At 38.6% G+C, this 21,475-nt stretch overlaps 1 protein-coding gene across 1 annotated transcript in view; it reads right to left on the bottom strand.

Annotated features, from left to right (window-relative positions):
• Nucleotides 1-21,475, bottom strand: part of DNAH5 (dynein axonemal heavy chain 5) — a 303,601-nt gene that overhangs the window by 52,222 nt on the left and 229,904 nt on the right. The window contains exons 56-61 of the mRNA XM_035710321.2: nucleotides 13,609-13,840; nucleotides 12,342-12,456; nucleotides 11,930-12,106; nucleotides 8,745-8,948; nucleotides 6,072-6,251; nucleotides 2,202-2,339 (exon numbers count right to left, since the gene is read on the bottom strand). Coding sequence (XP_035566214.1) covers nucleotides 2,202-2,339; nucleotides 6,072-6,251; nucleotides 8,745-8,948; nucleotides 11,930-12,106; nucleotides 12,342-12,456; nucleotides 13,609-13,840 — 1,046 coding nt within the window. The remainder of the gene's footprint in view (nucleotides 1-2,201; nucleotides 2,340-6,071; nucleotides 6,252-8,744; nucleotides 8,949-11,929; nucleotides 12,107-12,341; nucleotides 12,457-13,608; nucleotides 13,841-21,475) is intronic.

The raw sequence follows: 21,475 nt of genomic DNA, 5'->3' as shown, positions 1-21,475 counted from the left end.
CTCCTCTCTGGCTTTTTTTTTTTTTTTTGGGGGGGGGGGGTTAGCTCACACTTCTTTAGGGGATGTGAGTAGCAGGAAGGGAGAGGAAATTTCTGAGAGTGCAGGAGCCAGGAGCAGCTCTACCCTCTAAGCCTGGCTAGGGCAGTGAGCAGACTTCCCTGGGTTCCTGGAGCAGTGCCCCGGCCCACTCTCTGTAGTGTTCCCAAGAGCGTAACTAGCTGTCCAGAAGGACGAGGGAAGTGGACCCCCATGAAGGCACTGCCCTGTAGAGAAGAACAGGGCATACACTCCTTCAGGGGACAGCACAGACCTGGTTCATGAGATTAGGGGTCCGACTGTGATGAACTGGATTCAAGGCCCTTCGCCTACTCATCCTCTGTAAGTCCTCTGTAAGCCCCCTGGACTCTCATGGAGTTCATTAGGGGAAAGGAGCCACAAAGTGACTAAAGGTCAGGTTCAATGCCAGCATGTTAGAGGCAGATGGACTCACAGCTAGATTTTGTATTAATTTTTAAAAAACTTGACATTTGTGGAAACAAGTGTTGAAGTCAGAGCCATACCTTTACAGGAGCACCTCTTGTATGGTCCTAACAAGCAGTAGATGCTCAAAACCAAAAAAGCATATTGTATGAACTAATGCAAAAATGTTACAATTCAAACACGGTAACATGAGGCCTAAAATATTTTCAGTATATTCAGTAGCACCTCCAAATATAAGTGAGTGTCCACCACGGGAAATAATTATCACACCTTCCTCATAGTTTCTAAAGTAGACTCTTTCAAATTGCAATGTTGATTTTCTCTTTATATGATGATAACTGAATCTCAAAGAGCATAATTAATAAACTCAAATAGGTGTTATACAATTACTTCCCTAATTTTTCTAAAAGGCTTTTATTTTGCTTTCAGGAGCTGAAGTATCACACATTTTGCACAGAGTAAAACTGAAGTGTTCATCTAAGTTCTCTTGTTGGGACTCCCATAAGAAACTGGGCTATCACAGCAGGAATCTCAGTCATGACCAATGAAGACAAAATGGGCAGGAGGAAAGTCCACAAAATCAAGGAAAGAACAGAGTGAATCTATCTCTTATTTACCAAACACAGGATTTACCAGAGGCAAATACAGATTTTGTGGCGCCAGAAGCTTATATAATGTGTGAGGTCCATCCACTTCAAGAAAATCATTAGAGATTTACAAATACAAAACTCCCAAGTAAATGAGTATATATCGAAAGGGAAAAAATCATGACAAAGTCCTGGTGACTTAAAAACTCAGGCACCTTTCCTCTGAAATTTCTAGGTATTTTATCTGAATGCTTATACACAAATGCATGCCAATCATAACCTGGTTTCCCTCCCCCTAAAACACCCTACAAGTCCCAGGAGCCTGTGCCCATGAGGAGCTCTGAAGCCTAAGCTACACTGGCCTGTTTTAAAGCTTCCTGGATATCCAAAAGGAAAGAAGCCCCAGTGGAGCTGGAGTAATTGGTATAAATAAGATAAATAACCTATAGCCCAGGAGATCAGAAATGTATGAACCCAGATTCTGAAAGAATCTACAGCTGCTATTTTGTAGACTAAGTTGAGAAGACTGTAGATGGTTATTGTCATCAGATGCAACCATGTGGCCAGTCACATTAGTCCAGCAGAGAGGCCTGAAGTGAACACCAGAAGGCCAAGGTCTAGTTCAGACTGTTCAGCCCTATGACAAGGAGCCACCCTCTGGACTTCTTTCTCCAAAAGGGCTATAAAATATATAAATTTCTTATTTCTCCAAAAGGACTATAAAATATATAAAATATAGTATATTTTTATATATAAAAATATTCACCTTGCTTACCTTGCAAGATTATTTCAAAGATTAAATAAGATAAAGTGGGAAACATGATTTGAAAAACGTAACAAAACGTACTACATGGCAGGCTGTTTTTGCCACCATCAATAAGAGGACTCAGATATGTTCCAGAAAGCCTCCTACCTTAGCTGACCATCCCGACCTCTCACCAAGGTCCTTAGTATGTGTTAGAAACAAACTCTAGGGTTTAGTGAAGGATTACGTGCTGTTTATGTACTATGTATACATTAAATCAATCCTTGCTGAGAACCAACCTCTTGGAAAAAGAAAGCAGCAAAGGAAGGAAGGGTCTACTATAGGTATGTTGGTGTATGATAGTCCATTCCATGCCAGAGAACAGTTACCTGCTTTTCGGTCATGGCCTGTTCATATTCAGCCTGCACCACATCAAGCTCTGCTTGCTTGTCATCCAGCTCAGCCTGGGCCTTCTGCAGATCCTGCATGGCCAAGATGTAGCGATTCTCCTGTACCACCAAGTTGGCCTGCACAGGACATACGCAAGGTGAATAATGCATGTGTGCAAACCAAACAGCCAGCATTTCAGAGTCTGAGACCTCAGCAATATTTATACCTGTTTTCTGTTCTACCTCTAGAGTCTCTTCAAGTTGCATTAAGTCAAGATCAAATCTTAACGTGGACTTGATATAAATGTTTATAAGCAGAAAATTAATACATTCAAAGTCAGCACATTTTTTCCAAAAAGCACCAGATAGTAAATATTTTAGACATTTTGAGTCAAGGGGCAAAATCAAGGCTATTTTGTTCAGGTACTTATCTAAAAACCATTTAAAATAAATGAAAAAACTCTTATTTACAAAACATACACATAGAGGTTGTGAGCTAGATTTGGCCTGTGGGCCAGAGTTTGCTGGTCCTTAGATCAGAGCACTGCAGTATTAAATGCCCATGGGTAAATTATGGAACACTGTAATATTATTGTAGAAAAAGAAAAAACTGAATATTGAGAACTCTCTGCCTAGTAAAACTCATCACTATTGATGAGGATATTAAAACAAGATAAAGAATAGAAATAGTATACACTGCATGTAAAATGTAGATTTTGTGAGTTGTGGTGATCTCGATGTTGTTCTTGTAGTCTTCATATATTGTTTGCCTTCCATAAACGAACTGATGCCTTGAACTGTGATTTTTTTAAAAAAATATTTTATTTATTTATTCATAAGAGACACAGAGAGAAAGAGAGGCAGAGACACAGGCAGAGGGAGAAGCAGGCTCCGTGCAGGGAGCCTGATGTGGGACTCGATCCCAGGTCTCCAGGATCATGCTCTGGGCTGAAGGCAGGCGCTAAACTGCTGAGCCACCCGGGCTGCCCTTGAACTGTGATTAATTAAAAATATTTGTTTTCAGGAAGTTACTAAATTTGACTCAAGAGATGTATTCAGAAGCAGTATTAGCAAAAGACAAGATGTAGAAAACAGTCCATGCTTATAGGAATTTAGATGCCTTAAAGGGATCCCTGGGTGGTGCAGCGATTTGGTGCCTGCCTTTGGCCCAGGGCGCAATCCTGGAGACCCGGGATCGAATCCCACGTCGGGTTCCCGGTGCATGGAGCCTGCTTCTCCCTCTGCCTGTGTCTCTGCCTCTCTCTCTCTCTCTTTCTGTGTGACTATCATAAATAAAAAATTTTTTTAAAAAAGGAATTTAGATGCTTTAAACAATTTTTTGGAGTCAAAATTTTCCTTTTTAAATCTCTAAATTGTTAAAATTGTTTTAATGAGGATAATCCACTATTAGGGCCACATTCTTTCTGGAGTGTTTCAGAAGAAAAGATTATCTTGAAACAAATTTTTGAAATAAATTATTTTCCCGTCTGAAAATCTCAGGCTCCCAAATTTGGGAAGAATAATCCTTTAAAGGAAAGTCCAAGTTCCATAACTTACTAGAACCACTGATAGGCAAAACTACAGTTTAAAAAAGATCTAACTCTTGGGACATTTTCTTGTCAGGTCTGCTCTATACTGCACCTGTTGCCATGGATTAAACATAAAAGAAAAGCAAGGTAATGATGCCAAACAACTCACTGAAGCAGTAAACTAATGTCAAATGATCACAGCCCCAGAGATTTTGAATATTTTCTAGAATTTTACTCAGAAAAAATAAATTAAAAAAAAATCTAATGAAGCTCTCAAAAGTTGCTACCCAAAAAGTACAGAATCCCTTCCAGTCTGCAGCTCCATGCAGATCACTTACATTCTGTGAGCTTCCATTTATCCATGAAGATATTGAAAATCTACCTCCTACAGTGTGTGTGTGACAGAGGATTAAATAAGATAACATGTAAACACCCACAGCTGGTGCCTGGCCTACAACAAGAATTCAATAAATAATAGCTGTTGTTGTCCAAGTATAATATTTAAGGTTCTACTGTTACGAATGTTCTGTTTATAGGGACTGATATTTACTGGTTTTCACAGTTTTCAAGGAGAATTATCATTATCATTTACTTGAATGGAGTCTGAATTGTTATTAGCCGATATTTAAGTTTATTCACTACTAGATGTCACTTGGTCCACTGACCGGGATTGCCGGAAGAAGCACAGCTCCTTGGTGTCCCCATCACTGCTTAGTGTTGAGGAGGTTCCACCTGGAGTGTAAGAAGTGTCCTTAAGCTGTCCTCATTCAGAAGCAGGAGCTGGCCAGAGAAGTCCCTCCAGGAATATATGAAATGAGGGGCCTTGGTCAGTGATGCTTCGTACTAATGTATGCAGAGGTGCCCAGTGATAATCTGCACTCTCTCTATTTCACCTTCTCCTTAAGCAGGGAGTATGCAGACTCTCTCTAATTGCACTCATTTTCATGCCTGAACATTCAGAGAGACCTGACACATTCTAGGCTCCCAGAGGCTGGGAGCTGAGAGGCTGGGTCCTGGTCACTTCCAGGACCGACTTCTCAGAAAGAAAGGTAGAGATTCTAGGAGTAAGTAAAAGGTTCCCCCTTCTGACAGTGTTCTCTTCACTTCCAACTGCAGGATCATGTTGTCGTATGACTGTGGCGGGGCTAAAATGTCCTGGAAAATCCCAGAGGAAGGGATTTTCTTGTTCTTATGTAAACCTTGATCAGAATGGCCATTATTTGGTACTGATTTCAGCTCATTTTATTTAAAACAATTACAACAAAATAAAAGCTACCCATCATAAATTCAACAGTAATTCCTTTAAAAACATTATATGCTTACTCACTAGAAACATTTGCAAAAGATGCCCTGTATTTTTCATTTGATAGGGTGGTTATAATTCAGGCAATATCAGAATGCCCATTTTGAGCTATGCTGGAGTCTTCAGAATTCATCATATCGACAGCATGACATCAATTATTTGCTCTCAAATTCTCTAAACTAAATGAGTCATTGTTCCTTTAAGTTGCCTTAGGACCCCAAGGGGCTTCAGCCACTGAATAAATGACCCAGGTATGGTAACAGTTAGAAAATAAAATGGGATTTGCAACCCTATCCATATCTTGTTTCCACTTCCGATTATTTTTATCATGATTATTAAACTCCTTGGACGGCTTACAAGCATAAGTGGGTTTCAGTTGATGGTTGAGAAAGATTAGACTCATACAAGAGCAAAATAATCAACCAGGCCACACGTGTGATTTTTGAGACATTGGTATGCCATTTCTAAAACATGTATTTGCCTCTCCATCTGCTGCAGACTGTCTCTGATGGTGGAGGAGTATGTGCCTATGAAGCTTAGAAATGCAATTACTCAAAGGGAAACAGGCATATTATCAAATCACATTGAAGAACAGATGACATTCAGTTTCTTTCCTGAGAAACAAAGGAAAAGAGTAAGAATACCATGTCATAACTTATAGCCCAGACTAGCCACCAATTGTGTGCAGACATAAGATTCCCTGGCAGGAGATCTTGGACATTGCCAGGAGATTCTATGCTATAGTTTTCTGTGTTTCTTTTTTCCAAGTTGACACTGTGGAAGAAAAATATCCAGGATCCCACAATGGACTTGGCATCCTTCTAAAGAGTCCATGCTTAAAGGTTCATACAACTCTGATTAGAGAGGTATTACAGAGAAGAGAAACATCCTGTGCTCAGCCCTTCTGTCACTTGCTCTCCCATGGACTTGAATACACCACCAGAGGCTAAAGGCTCCTATGCTATATGAAAAGGCAAAACTAATTGACCTAAGGGGCTTTATAGGCATGTATTGCACAGTTCTACCTAGGAGACTCACCTTCAGAGGCAACACTTCTCTGTTTATAGAAAAGAAGGCAGCCATGGCTTTGGTCCAGGAGCAAAGACCAGCTACGTTCCCACATACACGTTTAGCCGTTTCAATGTTGTAGTCTGTCATTTCAAAGTATGGATTCAAAAATTCTATCACTTCTTCATTTATTGTGTCTTTTGGGAATTGCTATGAAAGAAAAGAGTATAATTAAGTCAAAATACTTTTCTCCACAAAGTCATACTCACATTATGTCATTGAAATTACTGAACAACGAGGAAGGGATGCATGATATCACATTTTGCTGATATTTCAGGATATTGGGCCAAAGTCATGAAAGTGAAAACAGGGCAAGCAGTGATAGCAAAGAAGTCAGAGCTTACTTTAGCTTCTGTGAATAAGAGATACCAACCCTAAATAAATGTTCTGGGACCCAGGGAAAGAGTAAATTATTTAGGTGATGAATACTAAGATGGTTACATTTTCATGTCATTAATCCTAAATAGGTGAATTGTATAAGCCCATAAAATCAATAATGGAAAACAAATATACTCAGGTATATTCAGCCTAAGGACAAAATATATTTAGCATTTAGCAGCAACTAAATGCTTAATACATTTAAACAGAGGTTCTATTAAACTCATCTGAAATATAAAGGTTACAACCTAGACATTAGGCTCTGAGGGCAATGAATTAAATTTAATCATAAAATTATCCAGAATATGAGAGAACTGTTATCTTCTGAAGGGATAAAACTTAGAAATAGTAGCAGAAGTGGATTAAGAACACTTTTTTGCGTCAGCAGAAGACTGGCCAAACAACGAAACTGGACCCCCCTCAAGCAATGTTCGCTCATCTTAAAGATAACCAGATGTTCTCCAAGTGGAAAGGAATGCAGCACCTAAATAAAAGCTTTCACAGAACATACACAAGGTAGGGTGGAATACACACTATCATTGAGAAATCTTCCAGTACCAGTTTCTTTTATGACACTTGAGAAATAGTGAAGCCAGAAGAATATTTGGGAACAATGGAAAGACAGTGGTGACAAAAGAAAAATGGCAAGAGAGCTTCCAAGAGCAATGGTTGTGCCACCAGGTACATAGGATGGGAACCTAGAGTAACCCATCAGGATCCTATGTGAAGTCTGATTCCACTGTCATGTTTTTCTGTGAAAACCTCTTAAGCCTCCTCTATCACCACTGCCATTCCACATGCACTCAATCAGTACCACATACACTCAGAGTGTCACCTCCCCTCCATTCATCGACTGATGAATGGATAAAGAAGCTGTGGTATATATACACAATCTATTATTACTCAGCCATCAAAAAAGAATGAAATCTGGCCATTTGCAAGGACATGGATAGAACTAGAGGGTATTACCTTAAGTGAAACAAGTAAATCAGAGAAAGACAAATACCATATGATTTTACTCATATGTGGAATTTAAGAGACAAAACAGATGAACATAGGGAAAGGAAGGAAAAATAAAATAAGAGGAAAACAGAGAGGGAGACAAACCATAAGAGACTCTTCATCATAGGAAACAAACTGAGAGTTGCTGTAAGAGAGGTGCCTGGGGGGATGGGGTAACTGGGTGATGGGCATTAAGGAGGGCATGTGACATGATGAGCACTGGCTATTATATGCAACTGATGAATCACTAAATTTTACCCCTGAAACTAATAATACACTCTAAGTTAACTAAATTGAATTTAAATAAAAATATATTTTTTTAAAAAGTAGAACAACTTACTGCTGGCAGATGTGTAAACTGACACAGCTATTTTTGAAAACTCTTTGGCACTCTATATAAAGCTGTTTAAATGTATAGAGATGGTAGCTACATTTGTGATGAGCATAGCACAATGTACAGAATTGTCTAATCACTATTGTACACCTGAAAAACATGTAACATGTGTCAACTATACTCCAATCAAAGAAAACTTACAGCTATTAAAAAATGTAAAATCAAAGACCCAGAAATCCCATTCCAGAGTACAGAGCCAACTGAAATGCAAATACACCCACCAAATGACCTATAGACCAACTATCATAGTAGCTTTATTTACAATAGCCAAAACTGGTAACAACCCAAAAATCCATCAACAGTCCAATGGACAAATAAATTGAAATGTATTACAGGATTTCACACTGTGCTTGTTCATACAAGCTCATGAGGAAACATTGCTAAATTTTCAGGAATTCTGTACACTGCTTGTTAAATAGAACTGTTATTAAGAATTAATTTATATAAACTTAGTTACATAAATTTCCCTTAAAATAAAAATAATGCATAGTAAAAGTAAACACTTTCTATTATTTTACTACATTTTACCATCTATGTTTTGAGGTCATCTATATCTATTGTATCTACAAGGTGGTACATACCTTATATTCGACTATGTACCTCTCCCCAGCCCTACATTCATTCAGCAAGATCATTTTGGTAGCTTGAAATTGGCCATTGTGGGGATATTTACACCGTGGAAATTGGCAAACACTATAAATCCCCCAATATAGAGAATTTTTATATGTGATTATACCTCAATAAAGATGGTAAAAAATTTTTGTATGTTTGTGCAATAAATTCTTTTCTGAAATTTATTCTACTAAAGGGCTCAGACACTCTAATGAAGTCTGAGTCCCCTCTCAGTCCATCATTATTGAGCTACCAACCTGTAAGTTCTGTAAAAAGTTTCCTGCAGTCATGAGTTTTAAAGATTCCTGCCAGGAAGGGATTGTACAGCTTTTTTCCAGGTCAATTTTCACTGCATTGACTTTCCTTTGAAACAGGAGCAGCACACAATCCATGATCCTCATGATGAGGTGAGGGGGTCGGCCCAACGTGCGGACAGTGGCGATGTCTGAAGGCTTGATGGTCTGTGAGATGAGAGGAGGTCATCATCCAATCTCAGAAAAGAAAATGTGAACAAACCTATAATCTCTAAGTGCTATTTTGACAGAGGAAAGCAAGCATTTTTGAGTTAGATTCAGAGTCATAATGTTTAGATGCATAGTTAATCCCAAAGAAACACATGTCCTAAAAAGTTCAAACTTTTACAATTCAAACTGACAGCAAGAGGAGACAGTGAGGGAAATGCTGGTGAGTAGCTAAGGAGCTGTGACTTCTTTAAAAACATACAGACCACTCTGTGTCAGGAAAAAAAAAAGTGTAATCTGAAAGAAAAAGAATACTCAGCACTCAGGGAGCTACAAGGAATTCTCAACTCTAGTATGTGCAGTGCTTTCTACTCATTAGTTATATGGGTCAAGAATCTGCCTCTTTAGCATCCCCCCAGATTTGTCACAATGGGCTGACACCGACAGGTAGCCCCAGGGCTGACAGATTGAATAATTAGAGGTTTCTGAGCTGGGAAATTACCTTTAAATTGATGGAACTTAAGCAATACGAATTTCAAGAACTCAGATAAGTCCTGTCCCATTCTAGTATGGAGATTCTGAGAGAGTAAATTACTTAATAGTCACGTAGAATGATTGCGGTTGCTGATAACTGCTTTATCTCTTACACTGTGGAATAATTTTTAGAAAAATACTAAGCATAATAATCTGATACAGTCCTATTTCTAGGACAAATCATGTACACTCATCTCTTCCAGATCTTTTTTTTAAGATTTTATTTATTTATTTATTTGAGAGAGAGACAGAGAGAGAGTGCAAACATGATCTAAGATGCCATATGCTCAGTTTCCATGATGCCATTAGGTATCATGAGCTCAGTAAAGGTTTAGAAGTGTCTTTACACTATCAATATATTCTCTCTGTTGATCAGAGACTCTTAGTCTAAAGCCAAGATGCCCCTCAAAAAGGGAGTGGGTGGGGTTCAGGATCTTGAAGAGATCTGCATTCCCATGTTCACTGTAGCATTATTTACAATAGCCAAGATATAGACACGATCTAAATATCCACCAATGGATGAGTGGATAAAGAAATGCAAGAGATAGATAGATAGATAGATAGATAGATAGATAGATAGATGATAGATAGAGTGTATGCATGTGCAAGTGTGTGTGTCTTTCTGTGTGTGTGTGTGTGAGTGCCTATGTACAATGGAATATTATTCAGTCTTTAAAAAAAAAAAAAAGGAAATCATGCCATTTGAAACAACATGGACAGACCTAGGGGCCATTTTGCCAAGTAAAATAAACCAAATACAGGAAAACAAATACTATATGATTCCATTTATGTGGAACCTAAAATAGTCAAGATTCATAGAAGCAGAGAATAGAACAGTGGTTGTCAGGTCTGGCAGGAGGAGGAAATGGGGAGCTGATGGTCAAGAGGTACAGATTTTCAGTTATACAGAATAAATAAATTCTGAACAGCTACTACATGGCACAGTGCCTATAGTTAATACTGTATTATATATTCAAATTTGTCAAGAGGGCAGATTTTAGATATGATGTTAAATGTTTTTAACACATAAAACAGCAACAATAATATTAAAGGGAGCGGTGTGGGGAGGGGGGATCTTTGGGAGGTGATGGACATGTCAATGGATTTGAAGGTGGGGATGGTTTCACGGGTATACACTTAATTCCCAAACTCTCAGGTTGTATACATTACACATGTACAGCTTTTTACATGACAGTCATACATTGATAAATTAGGTTTTTTTTAAAGGGGCAGATGAGGAGCCCACAAACTCGAGAGAGACTGAAGACCCATTCGGTGATAAAGAAGCACAGTGTAGCCAGAGAAAGAAGAAACAAAGGAGCAGAAAGTAAAGATATATCCCAATAAGAGTAGTGTGGAAAGTTGGAGAGAGGGGATCCCTGGGTGGCTCAGTGGTTTAGCGCCTGCCTTTGGCCCAAGGCGTGATTCTGGAGTCCCGGGATCGAGTCCCACGTCGGGCTCCCGGCATGGAGCCTGTTTCTCCCTCCTCCTGTGTCTCTGCCTCTTTCTCTCTCTCTCTCTCTGTCTATCATAAATAAATAAATAAATCTTAAAAAAAAAGTTGGACAGATATAGGAGAAGGCAATATCTTTATTGTCTCAAAAGAGTAGACATTCATATCTGTATATTGCTCAGGAAGCTTAAAGACTCAACTTGGATCAAAAAGATTGAGAAGTGTTTTAGGCGGTGAGCTTACAATAAAGTTTAAAAAATTACATTATCAAGTAATGAGGCATGCTCATTTGAGGTTCTAGAACCTGAATTAGCCATGGACAGAGCACCAGGGCTTCATTTCTCCAGCCAGGAATGAATAACATACAACAATAGATGAGCAAGACTGAAGAAGAAGTAATCTAAAATTGAGTCCAAAGAATCTTACATTGAGTCTTCAGCATTTGACTAGCCCTATAAGTTCTGGCCCATTTCATTAAACTCATATTTTCTCAGAATCCAACCTTCTTTCTAATTTCCCTCTTTCTGTTCTTGTCACATGATTGCGTTGAACAACTGTCAGAGCCTGCTCGAAACCCTCCATTAACAAGCCACATTAGTATTTGGATACTAATTCGTGGATACACTCAGAAAACACCATACTTTACAGACCTACTCCAGCATCCTCAATGAACAAGTAGGGAAATGTTATCTTAGAAATTCTATGTGACATTCCCAATGTCACTAGTGACAGAGTGGAAAAGAGAACCCAGGACTCCTGACCATCAATATATGACATTGCCCATCATTCATGAGTGAAGAAAATGAGATGTGAAGTAGCAAGTGCAAAATCTATAAAGACCTACTAACATCTCCCTGCAGAAAATATTACTTGCAATTGTGCCAGTGAAGAGACCTTTGGTCTGAAGCAGTAGAACATTTCCTTGCTGTTACTCATCTCCTCTGTCCTCATCCTAGATACTGAACTTGACATCTGTCCTATCACATAGATTTACCTGCAGGGCTGCTTCTGCTTCTTCTAATGCTGGTTTTGCTGCTTCCAGTTTTTCTTCAGCAATGGCTTTATCTTTAGAGATGCTGTCCACAATGGCTTGGGCTTTGTCCTTCACCTTCTGTACCTCAGCCTTGACCTTTTCGGCAGCCTGTGCCTTCATTGTCACTTCTTTTAAGACCTAATTCAATATAAAATTTAAAAAAATACCTTGTCAATCTGAAAGATAAACATTTTTCCTTGGTTTATTGATTTTGCCCACTTATAAAATATTTCACAATAAAATTAAGAGTACTGCATTCTCTTGGAAGTAATTTATATTTTCATGGTTACAATGTAGTCAATATGCATACGTCATTAACATTTATTACTAGGAATTTAAAACAAATACGGCACATGCACAAGTGCCCACACACCATGTCAGCTTTATCATTGGCCACCTGAAGCTCCTTTTCTTTCACTTCCAGTTCTTTGCTCAGGGCTGCAACAGACTCTGAGGCCTCTTTTAGCTTTTCCAATCCAGTATTCATTCTAGGATTGAAAATCCAAGCAAGCCATATTAAAATTTGTTGTATTCAGCCACATTTTCCAAGCACTGATTCATTAATAAAGATAGTAATAGTTCTATTTGAAGAATGAGCATATGTGCAAATAGCAATCCAAGAGGGCTTGACAAAAAGAAATATACACCCAGAGTTGATGCCAGACGGAACACATTTGAAAGTTTTTCATAGACCACACGTGGGAGCATGACCCCGTTATGACACTGCATAGCATGAAGAACGATGGTGGGTCTAGAATCTGTATCATGCAGGATTCACCTTTAATGAAGTTTAATTAAATGACAATAGACTTCAAATGCTTGAAGCCCTATCACAGAAGAAGGAAAATAAATAACTACTGTTAAAAAAAAAAAAAAGACAATTAAGTTAAAAGAAGAAAGATTTGGGATCAAGGAAAGAAACAAATTTGAAGTCATTAGAACAACCTATGAAGAGACCACTGACTATCTGGGCCTGAGATGATGTGACCTCAAAGACTGGAGCTCACAGAGTCAGTCAGCACAATCTCCCACCCAGGGACTCTTAGGGAGCAGCTCTGGCTGGTTCTGGCCATATGCAGGCAGGAGCTCTAAGTGTTCATAAAAGAGCAGGGCAGAGTAGTGAAACCTAGAACAGCCTCCAGGGTAGTAGGGTATTCACCATGCAGTGAAAATTAGCATCGGCCAGATTCTCCTACCCTAGACCCCAGAAAAGTGGGAGAGAAGAGGGAGGCGGGAAGTATTTCTACCATTATGTCATTCAGTATTATAACAAGAGGTAGGCCACATAAAACACTGGGCAACATTTAATTCTACTGGGCAAGAATGAAGCTTCTAGCAATCATGGAATAATCCTTTGAATAGACTTGAGAGGAGGGTGTCTTAGACTCAGCACTGTTGGCATTTGGGACTGGATGATTCTTTGCTGTGGGGGGCTACCTCGTATACTGGAGGATATTTAACAGCATCCCCGATCTCTGTTCATCTGATGCCAGTAGCACCCCTTGCCAGCCCCTACCACCTAAGTTGTAACAAACAAAAATGCTCCTCCTAGTCACTGCTAAATGCTTCCTAGGAGCAAATTTTCCCCCAGTTGACAGCCACTGCTTTAAAATAATTTTATATCTGAACTTCACACTCACCTGTTGGCCAGAGTGTGCACTTCCACATGCTTTTCTCTGTATGTGCACTTATAGCTCTGAATAAAAGAGAGGTATGACTTGGGAGTCACATGAGTAGAGCGTCGGAATCTCTGGAAATAATCAACACACTTCTCAGCTACCCCATCCTGGAAGGAGCCCATGCACTGGACCACTTCCTTCTTGGTTTCCAAACTGCAGTCAATATCATAGGAAGACAGGAAGTGTTCAGACACTAGAACGAATAAAGATGGCAATGGGTGAAATATGAACATGAATTACCATTTGAAAAGTTAACTGGCTATTATTGAAGGATTTAGACATTTCTTGGGAGTACACACCATTTTTATAGCCCCATTGAGGTACATATTTGTCAGCATTTTTGGCCCCAAGCCTATGACTTCAACAATTTTATTTTCCCTTTCATGTGCAAAACTAGAACAGAGCTCAAGACTATCATCAGTCTTTGTTTTCTGGTATTTATGCAAAGAAGTCTCTTCTGCACGGCTGCAGGTTCTGGTAAGCAGCCAGCCTGTTCTATGCTTTACATAAGGACCAAAGTGGTACAAATAACTTAGAAATCAGTGCCCACCTGGTACTCGTATTTAACAAGCCCATTTATTTTTAAACGCAGAACCTGTCATACCTTTTATCCCCCCAGGTTCTGACTGCATTTGGTATGGGAATGTTTGTCACTACATTTTTGTATGCCTGGGCCATCTTGTTCTCAAAAGTGGCAGCTGGCCATTGGCAGTCAGTTCTAATTTACAGCGTCCTTTAAAAATGTTTGGGTAAAAACCTCCTGTTGGAGACCTTTATCTTCCCACCCTTTATCTGGTGCCAATCATGGGACCAATTCTAAGGCAGCATTTCCTATTATAGGAATAGGTCATAAAGTCAGAGCTAATCAATCACCACATACACATCACACATCTGCTGCATGTCTGCCCCTGTGATGGGGCCATGGAGTGACACTGGTGTGAAACTTGGTCTCAACTCTAAAGAATTTACAAAGGTTGTAAATGATACAGTTAAAAATTATCATAACCAGGGAAGCCTGGATGGCTCAGTGGTTGAGGGTCTGCCTTCGGCTCAGGTTGTGATTCTGGGATCCAGGATTGAGTCCCACATCAGGCTCCCTCCATGGAGCCTGTTTCTCCCTCTGCCTGTGTCTCTGTCTCTCTTTTTGTGTGTCTCTCATGAATAAATAAATAAAATATTTTTTAAAATAAATAAATAAATAAATATGATCATAACCAGCTAAGGATTTCCTTGAAAAGTACTGAAAGTACTGAATAATGTACATAAGGGTTGCAAACAGAAATACAGCCAATAAAAACGGAAGGAAAATGAAGGAATCAAACCTATCAGGTGACAGTTGGGAAAGAAATAAAAAATGATCAGTAACTGATCATTGAATTAAGTTCTTAAAGCAGTAATTGTGGGGCAGTATTTATTTATATCTATGTAAATAATAGGTACCATTCATCAGCTTGGTTATGAACATAGTTTACCACATACACTGAAAGGCAATAAAGACTCAGAAGTCATATTTTCTCATGAGTTAAGCAACCTCTACAAAGAACATTTTAAATTCCAGGGAGTTTAAGTCAAGGCACTGGAAACATAAGAATAATCCTTGCCTATGATAAAGTTTTTGTAGGTATTAACTCCAACAGCTGCAATATTCACCATGTGCAGGCATGATACTAAGTGCTTCACCTGGCATTATGGTGTATCCTCAGGAAGGATACACCACTTGTGTAAGTGGGAAAGGATTCCCACTTTCCGAAAATTCCCTTGTATTTACTATATAACAACGATTTTTTTTTCTTATATGATCAGAGAGTATAAAAAATGGTGACTTTCTTAATGTAGCAAGTGTTCTTTTTCTCTTTCCAAAAAAGTCAGAGAATAAAAAGAGGGTGGATTCAAACATATTTTCCCAAAGACTTCAATCTCTGGTGCAAGAAAGTTTATGAAGAGTCAGGTTGCTTTCACCTAGAGGGGGCCCACACCTGCTAAGACTCAAGGAAGAGGCCATGGAAAACTCTTCCAAGGTCATCTTCATTATCTAATCACCAAAGCAGCAATGCCAGTTTTGGGACCCACCTTCAGAATGATGCCTGGGGTTGGTGTGGAGTATATTTTGATAATGTGTGTTCATGTCACCTGATGGAAATGAGATGAGGTATGTGTGGGAGAGAGAGAATGCTGGCCTCAGTCCCTGAATTTTGGTTCCTTGAATTTCTACTTCATTTAAAGAACTGAAGTCACAAAGTGAAAAAGGTGTATTAGTTGCCTTTCCAGCCATCTCTTCTCTGCTACTAAAAGAATCTCTATTTTGCTCAGGGTAACAATCTGTCCAACTAAAATCCTTTGATTCCCCAGACTCTCTTATAAGTAGGGGCGACCTGGTTCAAGCCAATGACATGTAGACGAAAGTTCTTAGGGAAGAATGTTGTCCTGAAATAAAAGGCAAACTTCATGGTGCATCAACAAACATGATGCCTAGGGATGCAGCAGCTACCCTGTGCCTATAAGAGTAAGAGCCACATCCTGAGATGACAGCAAGACAGAAGGAATAAGATCCCACAATGGCATCATCCTGGACTGCACAGCTCTACATTTTCTTGGTAGCCACAGAAAGGTGAGCAACAGCTCACTCAGAAGCTGTTTGAGCAACTACCTCTCTGGTTTTCTCTTTTTTCTTTAAATGTTTCATCAAAAGACTTAGTCAATTTTAATTCACATATATAAAAAACTCATATTTTTTCCAAAAGCACTTTAGTTATTAAAATACTACAAAATCTAGGATTAGCCTTCTGAGCATCTTTAAGCCAGAAAATAATAACAGTAACAACAATCCAAAAAATAAACTAAGAAAATAATCTAATTTATAATAGCATCAAAAAGAATAAAATGCATAGGAATAAACTCTACCAAAGGATATGAAAGACTTGCAATACTAAAACTATAAAATACAAATGAAAGAAATTAAACACAAATATATCGAAAGACATCATGTACTTATAATTTGGAAGAATTATTATTTTTTAAATGCCCAGAAAACCTCAAATGGCCAAAGCAATTTTGAGAAAGAACAAAGCTGGAGGCATCACACTTCCTGATTTCAAAATGTATTACAAGGTCACACTAATCAAAACAGTATGGTAGTGGCATTACAAATAGGCATATAGACCAAAGAAACAGAAGAAAGTCCAGAAATAAACACAAACATATACAGTCAACTGAGGCTGCCAATAACACATATAGTGGGGAAAGGATAGTCTCTTTTACTAAATGGTGCTGGGAAAACAGGATATCTATGTGCCAAAGAATGAAACTGGAGCCTTGTCTTACACCATACACAAAAAAATCAAACCAAAATAGATTAAAGACCTAAACGTAAGACCTGAAACCATAAAACTCCTAGAAAAAAAAAACATAATAGGTAAGCTCCTGACTTTGATCTTGGCAATCACCAAAAGCACAGGCAACAAAAGCAAAAACAAAGTGGGACTACATCAAACTAAAAAAAATCTTCTATGTGGCAAGGGAAGCAACTAAGAAATGAACAAGTAGCTTATGGAATGGGAGAAAATATTTGCAAACCATACCTCTGATAAAGGATTAATATACAAAATAAAGAACTCCTACAACTCAATAGCAAAAAAAAAAAAGTAATCTGATTAAAATGGGCAAAGGAATTGAAAAGAGCAATCTCCAGAGAAGATATACAAATGGACAACAGGTATATAAAAAAAACATCACTAATCATCAGGAAAATGCGAATCAAAATCACTTCACACCAGTTAGGATGACTGTTATTAAAAAAAAAAAAAAGACCCCCACCCCCAATAACAAGTGTCATCAAGGGTATGGGGAAAAGGGAACCCATGTGCACTATTAGTGGGAATGCAAACTGGTGCAGCCACGTGGGAAACAGTGTGAGGGTTCCTTAAAAATTAAAATACAGGGGCACCTGGGTGGCAGTTGGTTCAGCATCTGACTCTTGGTTTCAGCTCAAGTCATGATCTCAGGGTTGTGGGATCAAGCTCCATGTAGGGCTCCATGCTCAGCATGGAGTCTGCTCAAGATTCTCTTTCCCTTTGTCTCTGCCCCTCCCCCTGCTCACACATTCTCTCTCTTCCTCTCTCTCTAAAAATAAATAAATAAAATCTTAATAAAATAATAAAATAAAAATAGAATTATCATATGATCCAACAATTTCACTTCCAGGCACATATACCTGGAAAGAAATATCACTATCTCAAAGACATAATCTGTGCTCCCATGTTCACTGCAGCACCATTTATAGTAGCCAAGACATGAAGACAACTAATGTTTGTTGATGTATAAATGGATATACATGCAGTGGAAATTTATTCAGTCTCTAAAAAGAGATGGAAATCCTGCATTTGCAACAATATGGATGAAGCTGGAGGTCATTATGCTAAGTGAATAAGCTAGACACAGAAGGGCAAGTACTACATGACATCACTTATAAGAGGAATCTGAAATTGTCAGGCTCATGGCAGCAGAAAAGTAGAACTCTGATTGCCAGGGGCTACAGGGAGAGGGTATCATTTCCTCCTCCTCCCAATCAAAAAATCAAGAAGTACAAAGTTTTAGTTATAGAAAATGAGTAAGTTCTACAGGTCTACTTCACAGCATGATGCCTATCGCTAACAACACTGTTTGTATACCGAAAATTACCTGTAAGAGAGCTTATGTTGTATTCTTATCACAAAATAATAATAACAATAAAAGAAGGCAGAAGGAAACATTTGGAGGTGATGGATATATTTATGGCATAGATTGTGATGGTCCCATGAGTGTTTACTTACTCAAAATTCATCAAGTTGTATATTTTAATTACGTATATAGCTTTTTGTATATCATTCATACCTCAATAAGCTGGTTTAAAAACAAAACTAAAATCTATCTTAAAGAATAAAATATTAATTAATAATAACTAATTATAGAAATATACAATAGATTAATACTTTTTTAAAATTTTTATTTAATTATTCATGAGAGACACACAGAGAGAGAGATAGAGGCACAGACACAGGCAGAAGGAGAAGCAGGCTCCATTCCACACAGGGAGCCTGACATGGGACTCGATCCCGGGTCTCCAAGACCACACCCAGGACTGAAGGTGGCGCTAAGCCACTGAGCCACCTGACTTAATACTTTTATAGGAAATATTCAGTATAATCTAAATGAAATATACTAACACAAACAAAACTATTTCCTTACTAATGTGGCTGAAAATAATAATTTAATTTAGAATCAGCATCCTGAAGACAACTTATATAAGGTTGTTTCCAGAAACCATGTGGCTAATTTTCCAAAGAGAATAACACTTAAATACCTAAGTATATTAGGTATTTCCTATACCCACAGATGTATTCTATCCAAATAACATAAGATAAGTTCCAGGTAATATTAGGTGTATAGTTGTTGGTTTTCCCAACAAGGTTTTATATTTATTAAGTGAAGGTGCCATGTCTCAACTTTTTTTTTTCAAATCAGCAGAAATTTTATTTTATTTTATTTTATTGGAGTTCAATTTGCCAACATATAGCATAACACCCAGTGCTCATCCTGCCAAGTGCCCCCACAGTGCCTAACAGCCAGTCACCCCCAACCCCCGCCCACTTCCCCTTCCACTACCCATTGTTCATTTCCCAGAGTTAGGAATCTCTTATGTTCTGTCTCACTTTCTGATATTTCCCACTCATTTTCTCTCCTTTCCCTTTATTCCCTTTCACTAATTTTTATATTCCCCAAATGAATGAGACCATATAATGTTTGTCCTTTTCCGATTGACTTATTTCACTCAGCATAATACCCTAGAAGTCCCTCCACGTCGGAGCAAATAGTGGGTATTTGTCGTTTCTAATGGCTGAGTAATATTCCACTGTATACATAAACCACATCTTCTCTATCCATTCATCTTTCGATGGACACTGAGGCTCCTTCCCAGTTTGGCTATTGTGGACATTGCTGCTAGAAACATCGGGGTGCAGGTGTCCCGGCATTTCACTGCATCTGTATCTTTGCGGTAAATCCCCAGCAGTGCAATTGCTGGGTCATAGGGCAGGTCTATTTTTAACTCTTTGAGGAACCTCCACACAGTTTTCCAGAGTGGCTGCACCAGTTCACATTCCCACCAACAGTGCAGGAGGGTTCCCTTTTCTCCGCATCCTCTCCCACATTTGTGGTTTCCTGCCTTGTTAATTTTCCCCATTCTCACTGGTGTGAGGTGGTATCTCATTGTGGTTTTGATTTGTATTTCCCTGATGGCAAGTGATGCAGAGCATTTTCTCATGTGCAAGTTGGCCATGTCTATGTCTTCCTCTGTGAGATTTCTGTTCATGTCTTTTGCCCATTTCATGATTGGATTGTTTGTTTCTTTCGTGTTGAGTTTAATAAGTTCTTTATAGCTCTTGGATACTAGCCCTTTATCTGATACGTCATTTGCAAATATCTTCTCCCATTCTGTAGGTTGTCTTTGAGTTCTGTTGACTGTTTCTTTTGCTGTGCAGAAGCTTCTTATCTTGATGAAGTCCCAATAGTTCATTTTTGCTTTTGTTTCTTTTGCCTTCACGGATGTATCTTGCAAGAAGTTACTGTGGACACGTTCAAAAAGGGTGTTGCCTGTGGTCTCCTCTAGGATTTTGATGGAATCTTGTGTCACATTTAGATCTTTCATCCATTTTGAGTTTATCTTTGTGTATGGTGCAAGAGAGTGGTCTAGTTTCATTCTTCTGCATGTGCATGTCCAATTTTCCCAGCACCATTTATTGAAGAGACTGTCTTTCTTCCAGTGGAGAGTCTTTCCTCCTTTATCGAATATTAGTTGACCATAAAGTGGAGGGTCCATTTCTGGATTCTCTATTCTGTTCCATTGATCTATGTGTCTGTTTTTGTGCCAGTACCACACTGTCTTGATGACCACAGCTTGTAGTACAACCTGAAATCTGGCATTGTGATGCCCCCAGCTTTGATTTTCTTTAATATTCTTTACAATTCCCCTGGCTATTTGGGATCTTTTCTGATTCCACACAAATCTTAAGATGATTTGTTCCACCTCTCTAAAGAAAGTCCATGGTATTTTGATAGGGATTGCATTAAACTTGTAAATTGCCCTGGGTAACATTAACATTTTCACAATATTAATTCTTCCAATCCATGAGCATGGACTCTTTTTCCATCTCTTTGTGTCTTCCTCAATTTCTTTCAGAAGTGTTCTGTAGTTTTTGGGGTATAGATCCTTTACTTCATTGATTAGGTTTATTCCTAGGTATCTTATGCTTTTGGGTGCAATTGTAAATGGGATTGACTCCTTAATTCCTCTTTCTTCAGTCTCATTGTTAGTGTATAGAAATACCACTGACTTCTGGGCATTGATTTTGTATCCTGCCATACTGCCAAATTGCTGTATGAGTTCTAACAATCTTGGAGTGGAGTCTTTTGGGTTTTCTATGTAGAGTATCATGTCATCGGCGAAGAGGGAGAGTTTGACTTCTTCTTTGCCAATTTGAATGCCTTTTATTTCTTTTTGTTGCCTGATTGCTGAGGCTAGGACTTCTAGTACTATGTTGAATAGCAGTGGTGAGTGGACATCCCTGTCTTGTTCCTGATCTTAGGGGAAAGGCTCCCAGTGTTTCCTCATTGGAATGATATTTGCTGTGGGCTGTTCATAGATGGCTTTTAAGATGCTGAAGAATGTTCCCTCTATCCCTATACTCTGAAGAGTTTGGATCAGGAATGGGTGCTGTATTTTGTCAAATGTTTTCACTGCATCTGTTGAGAGGATTATATGATATGGTTCTTGTTTTTTCTCTTGCTGATATGA

Source organism: Canis lupus, chromosome 34 (genome assembly GCF_003254725.2).
Source record: "Canis lupus dingo isolate Sandy chromosome 34, ASM325472v2, whole genome shotgun sequence".
NCBI classification, from domain to species: domain Eukaryota; kingdom Metazoa; phylum Chordata; class Mammalia; order Carnivora; family Canidae; genus Canis; species Canis lupus.
The sequence above is the reverse complement of the archived record's forward strand: the minus strand, read 5'-3'. Positions and strand labels throughout refer to the sequence as shown.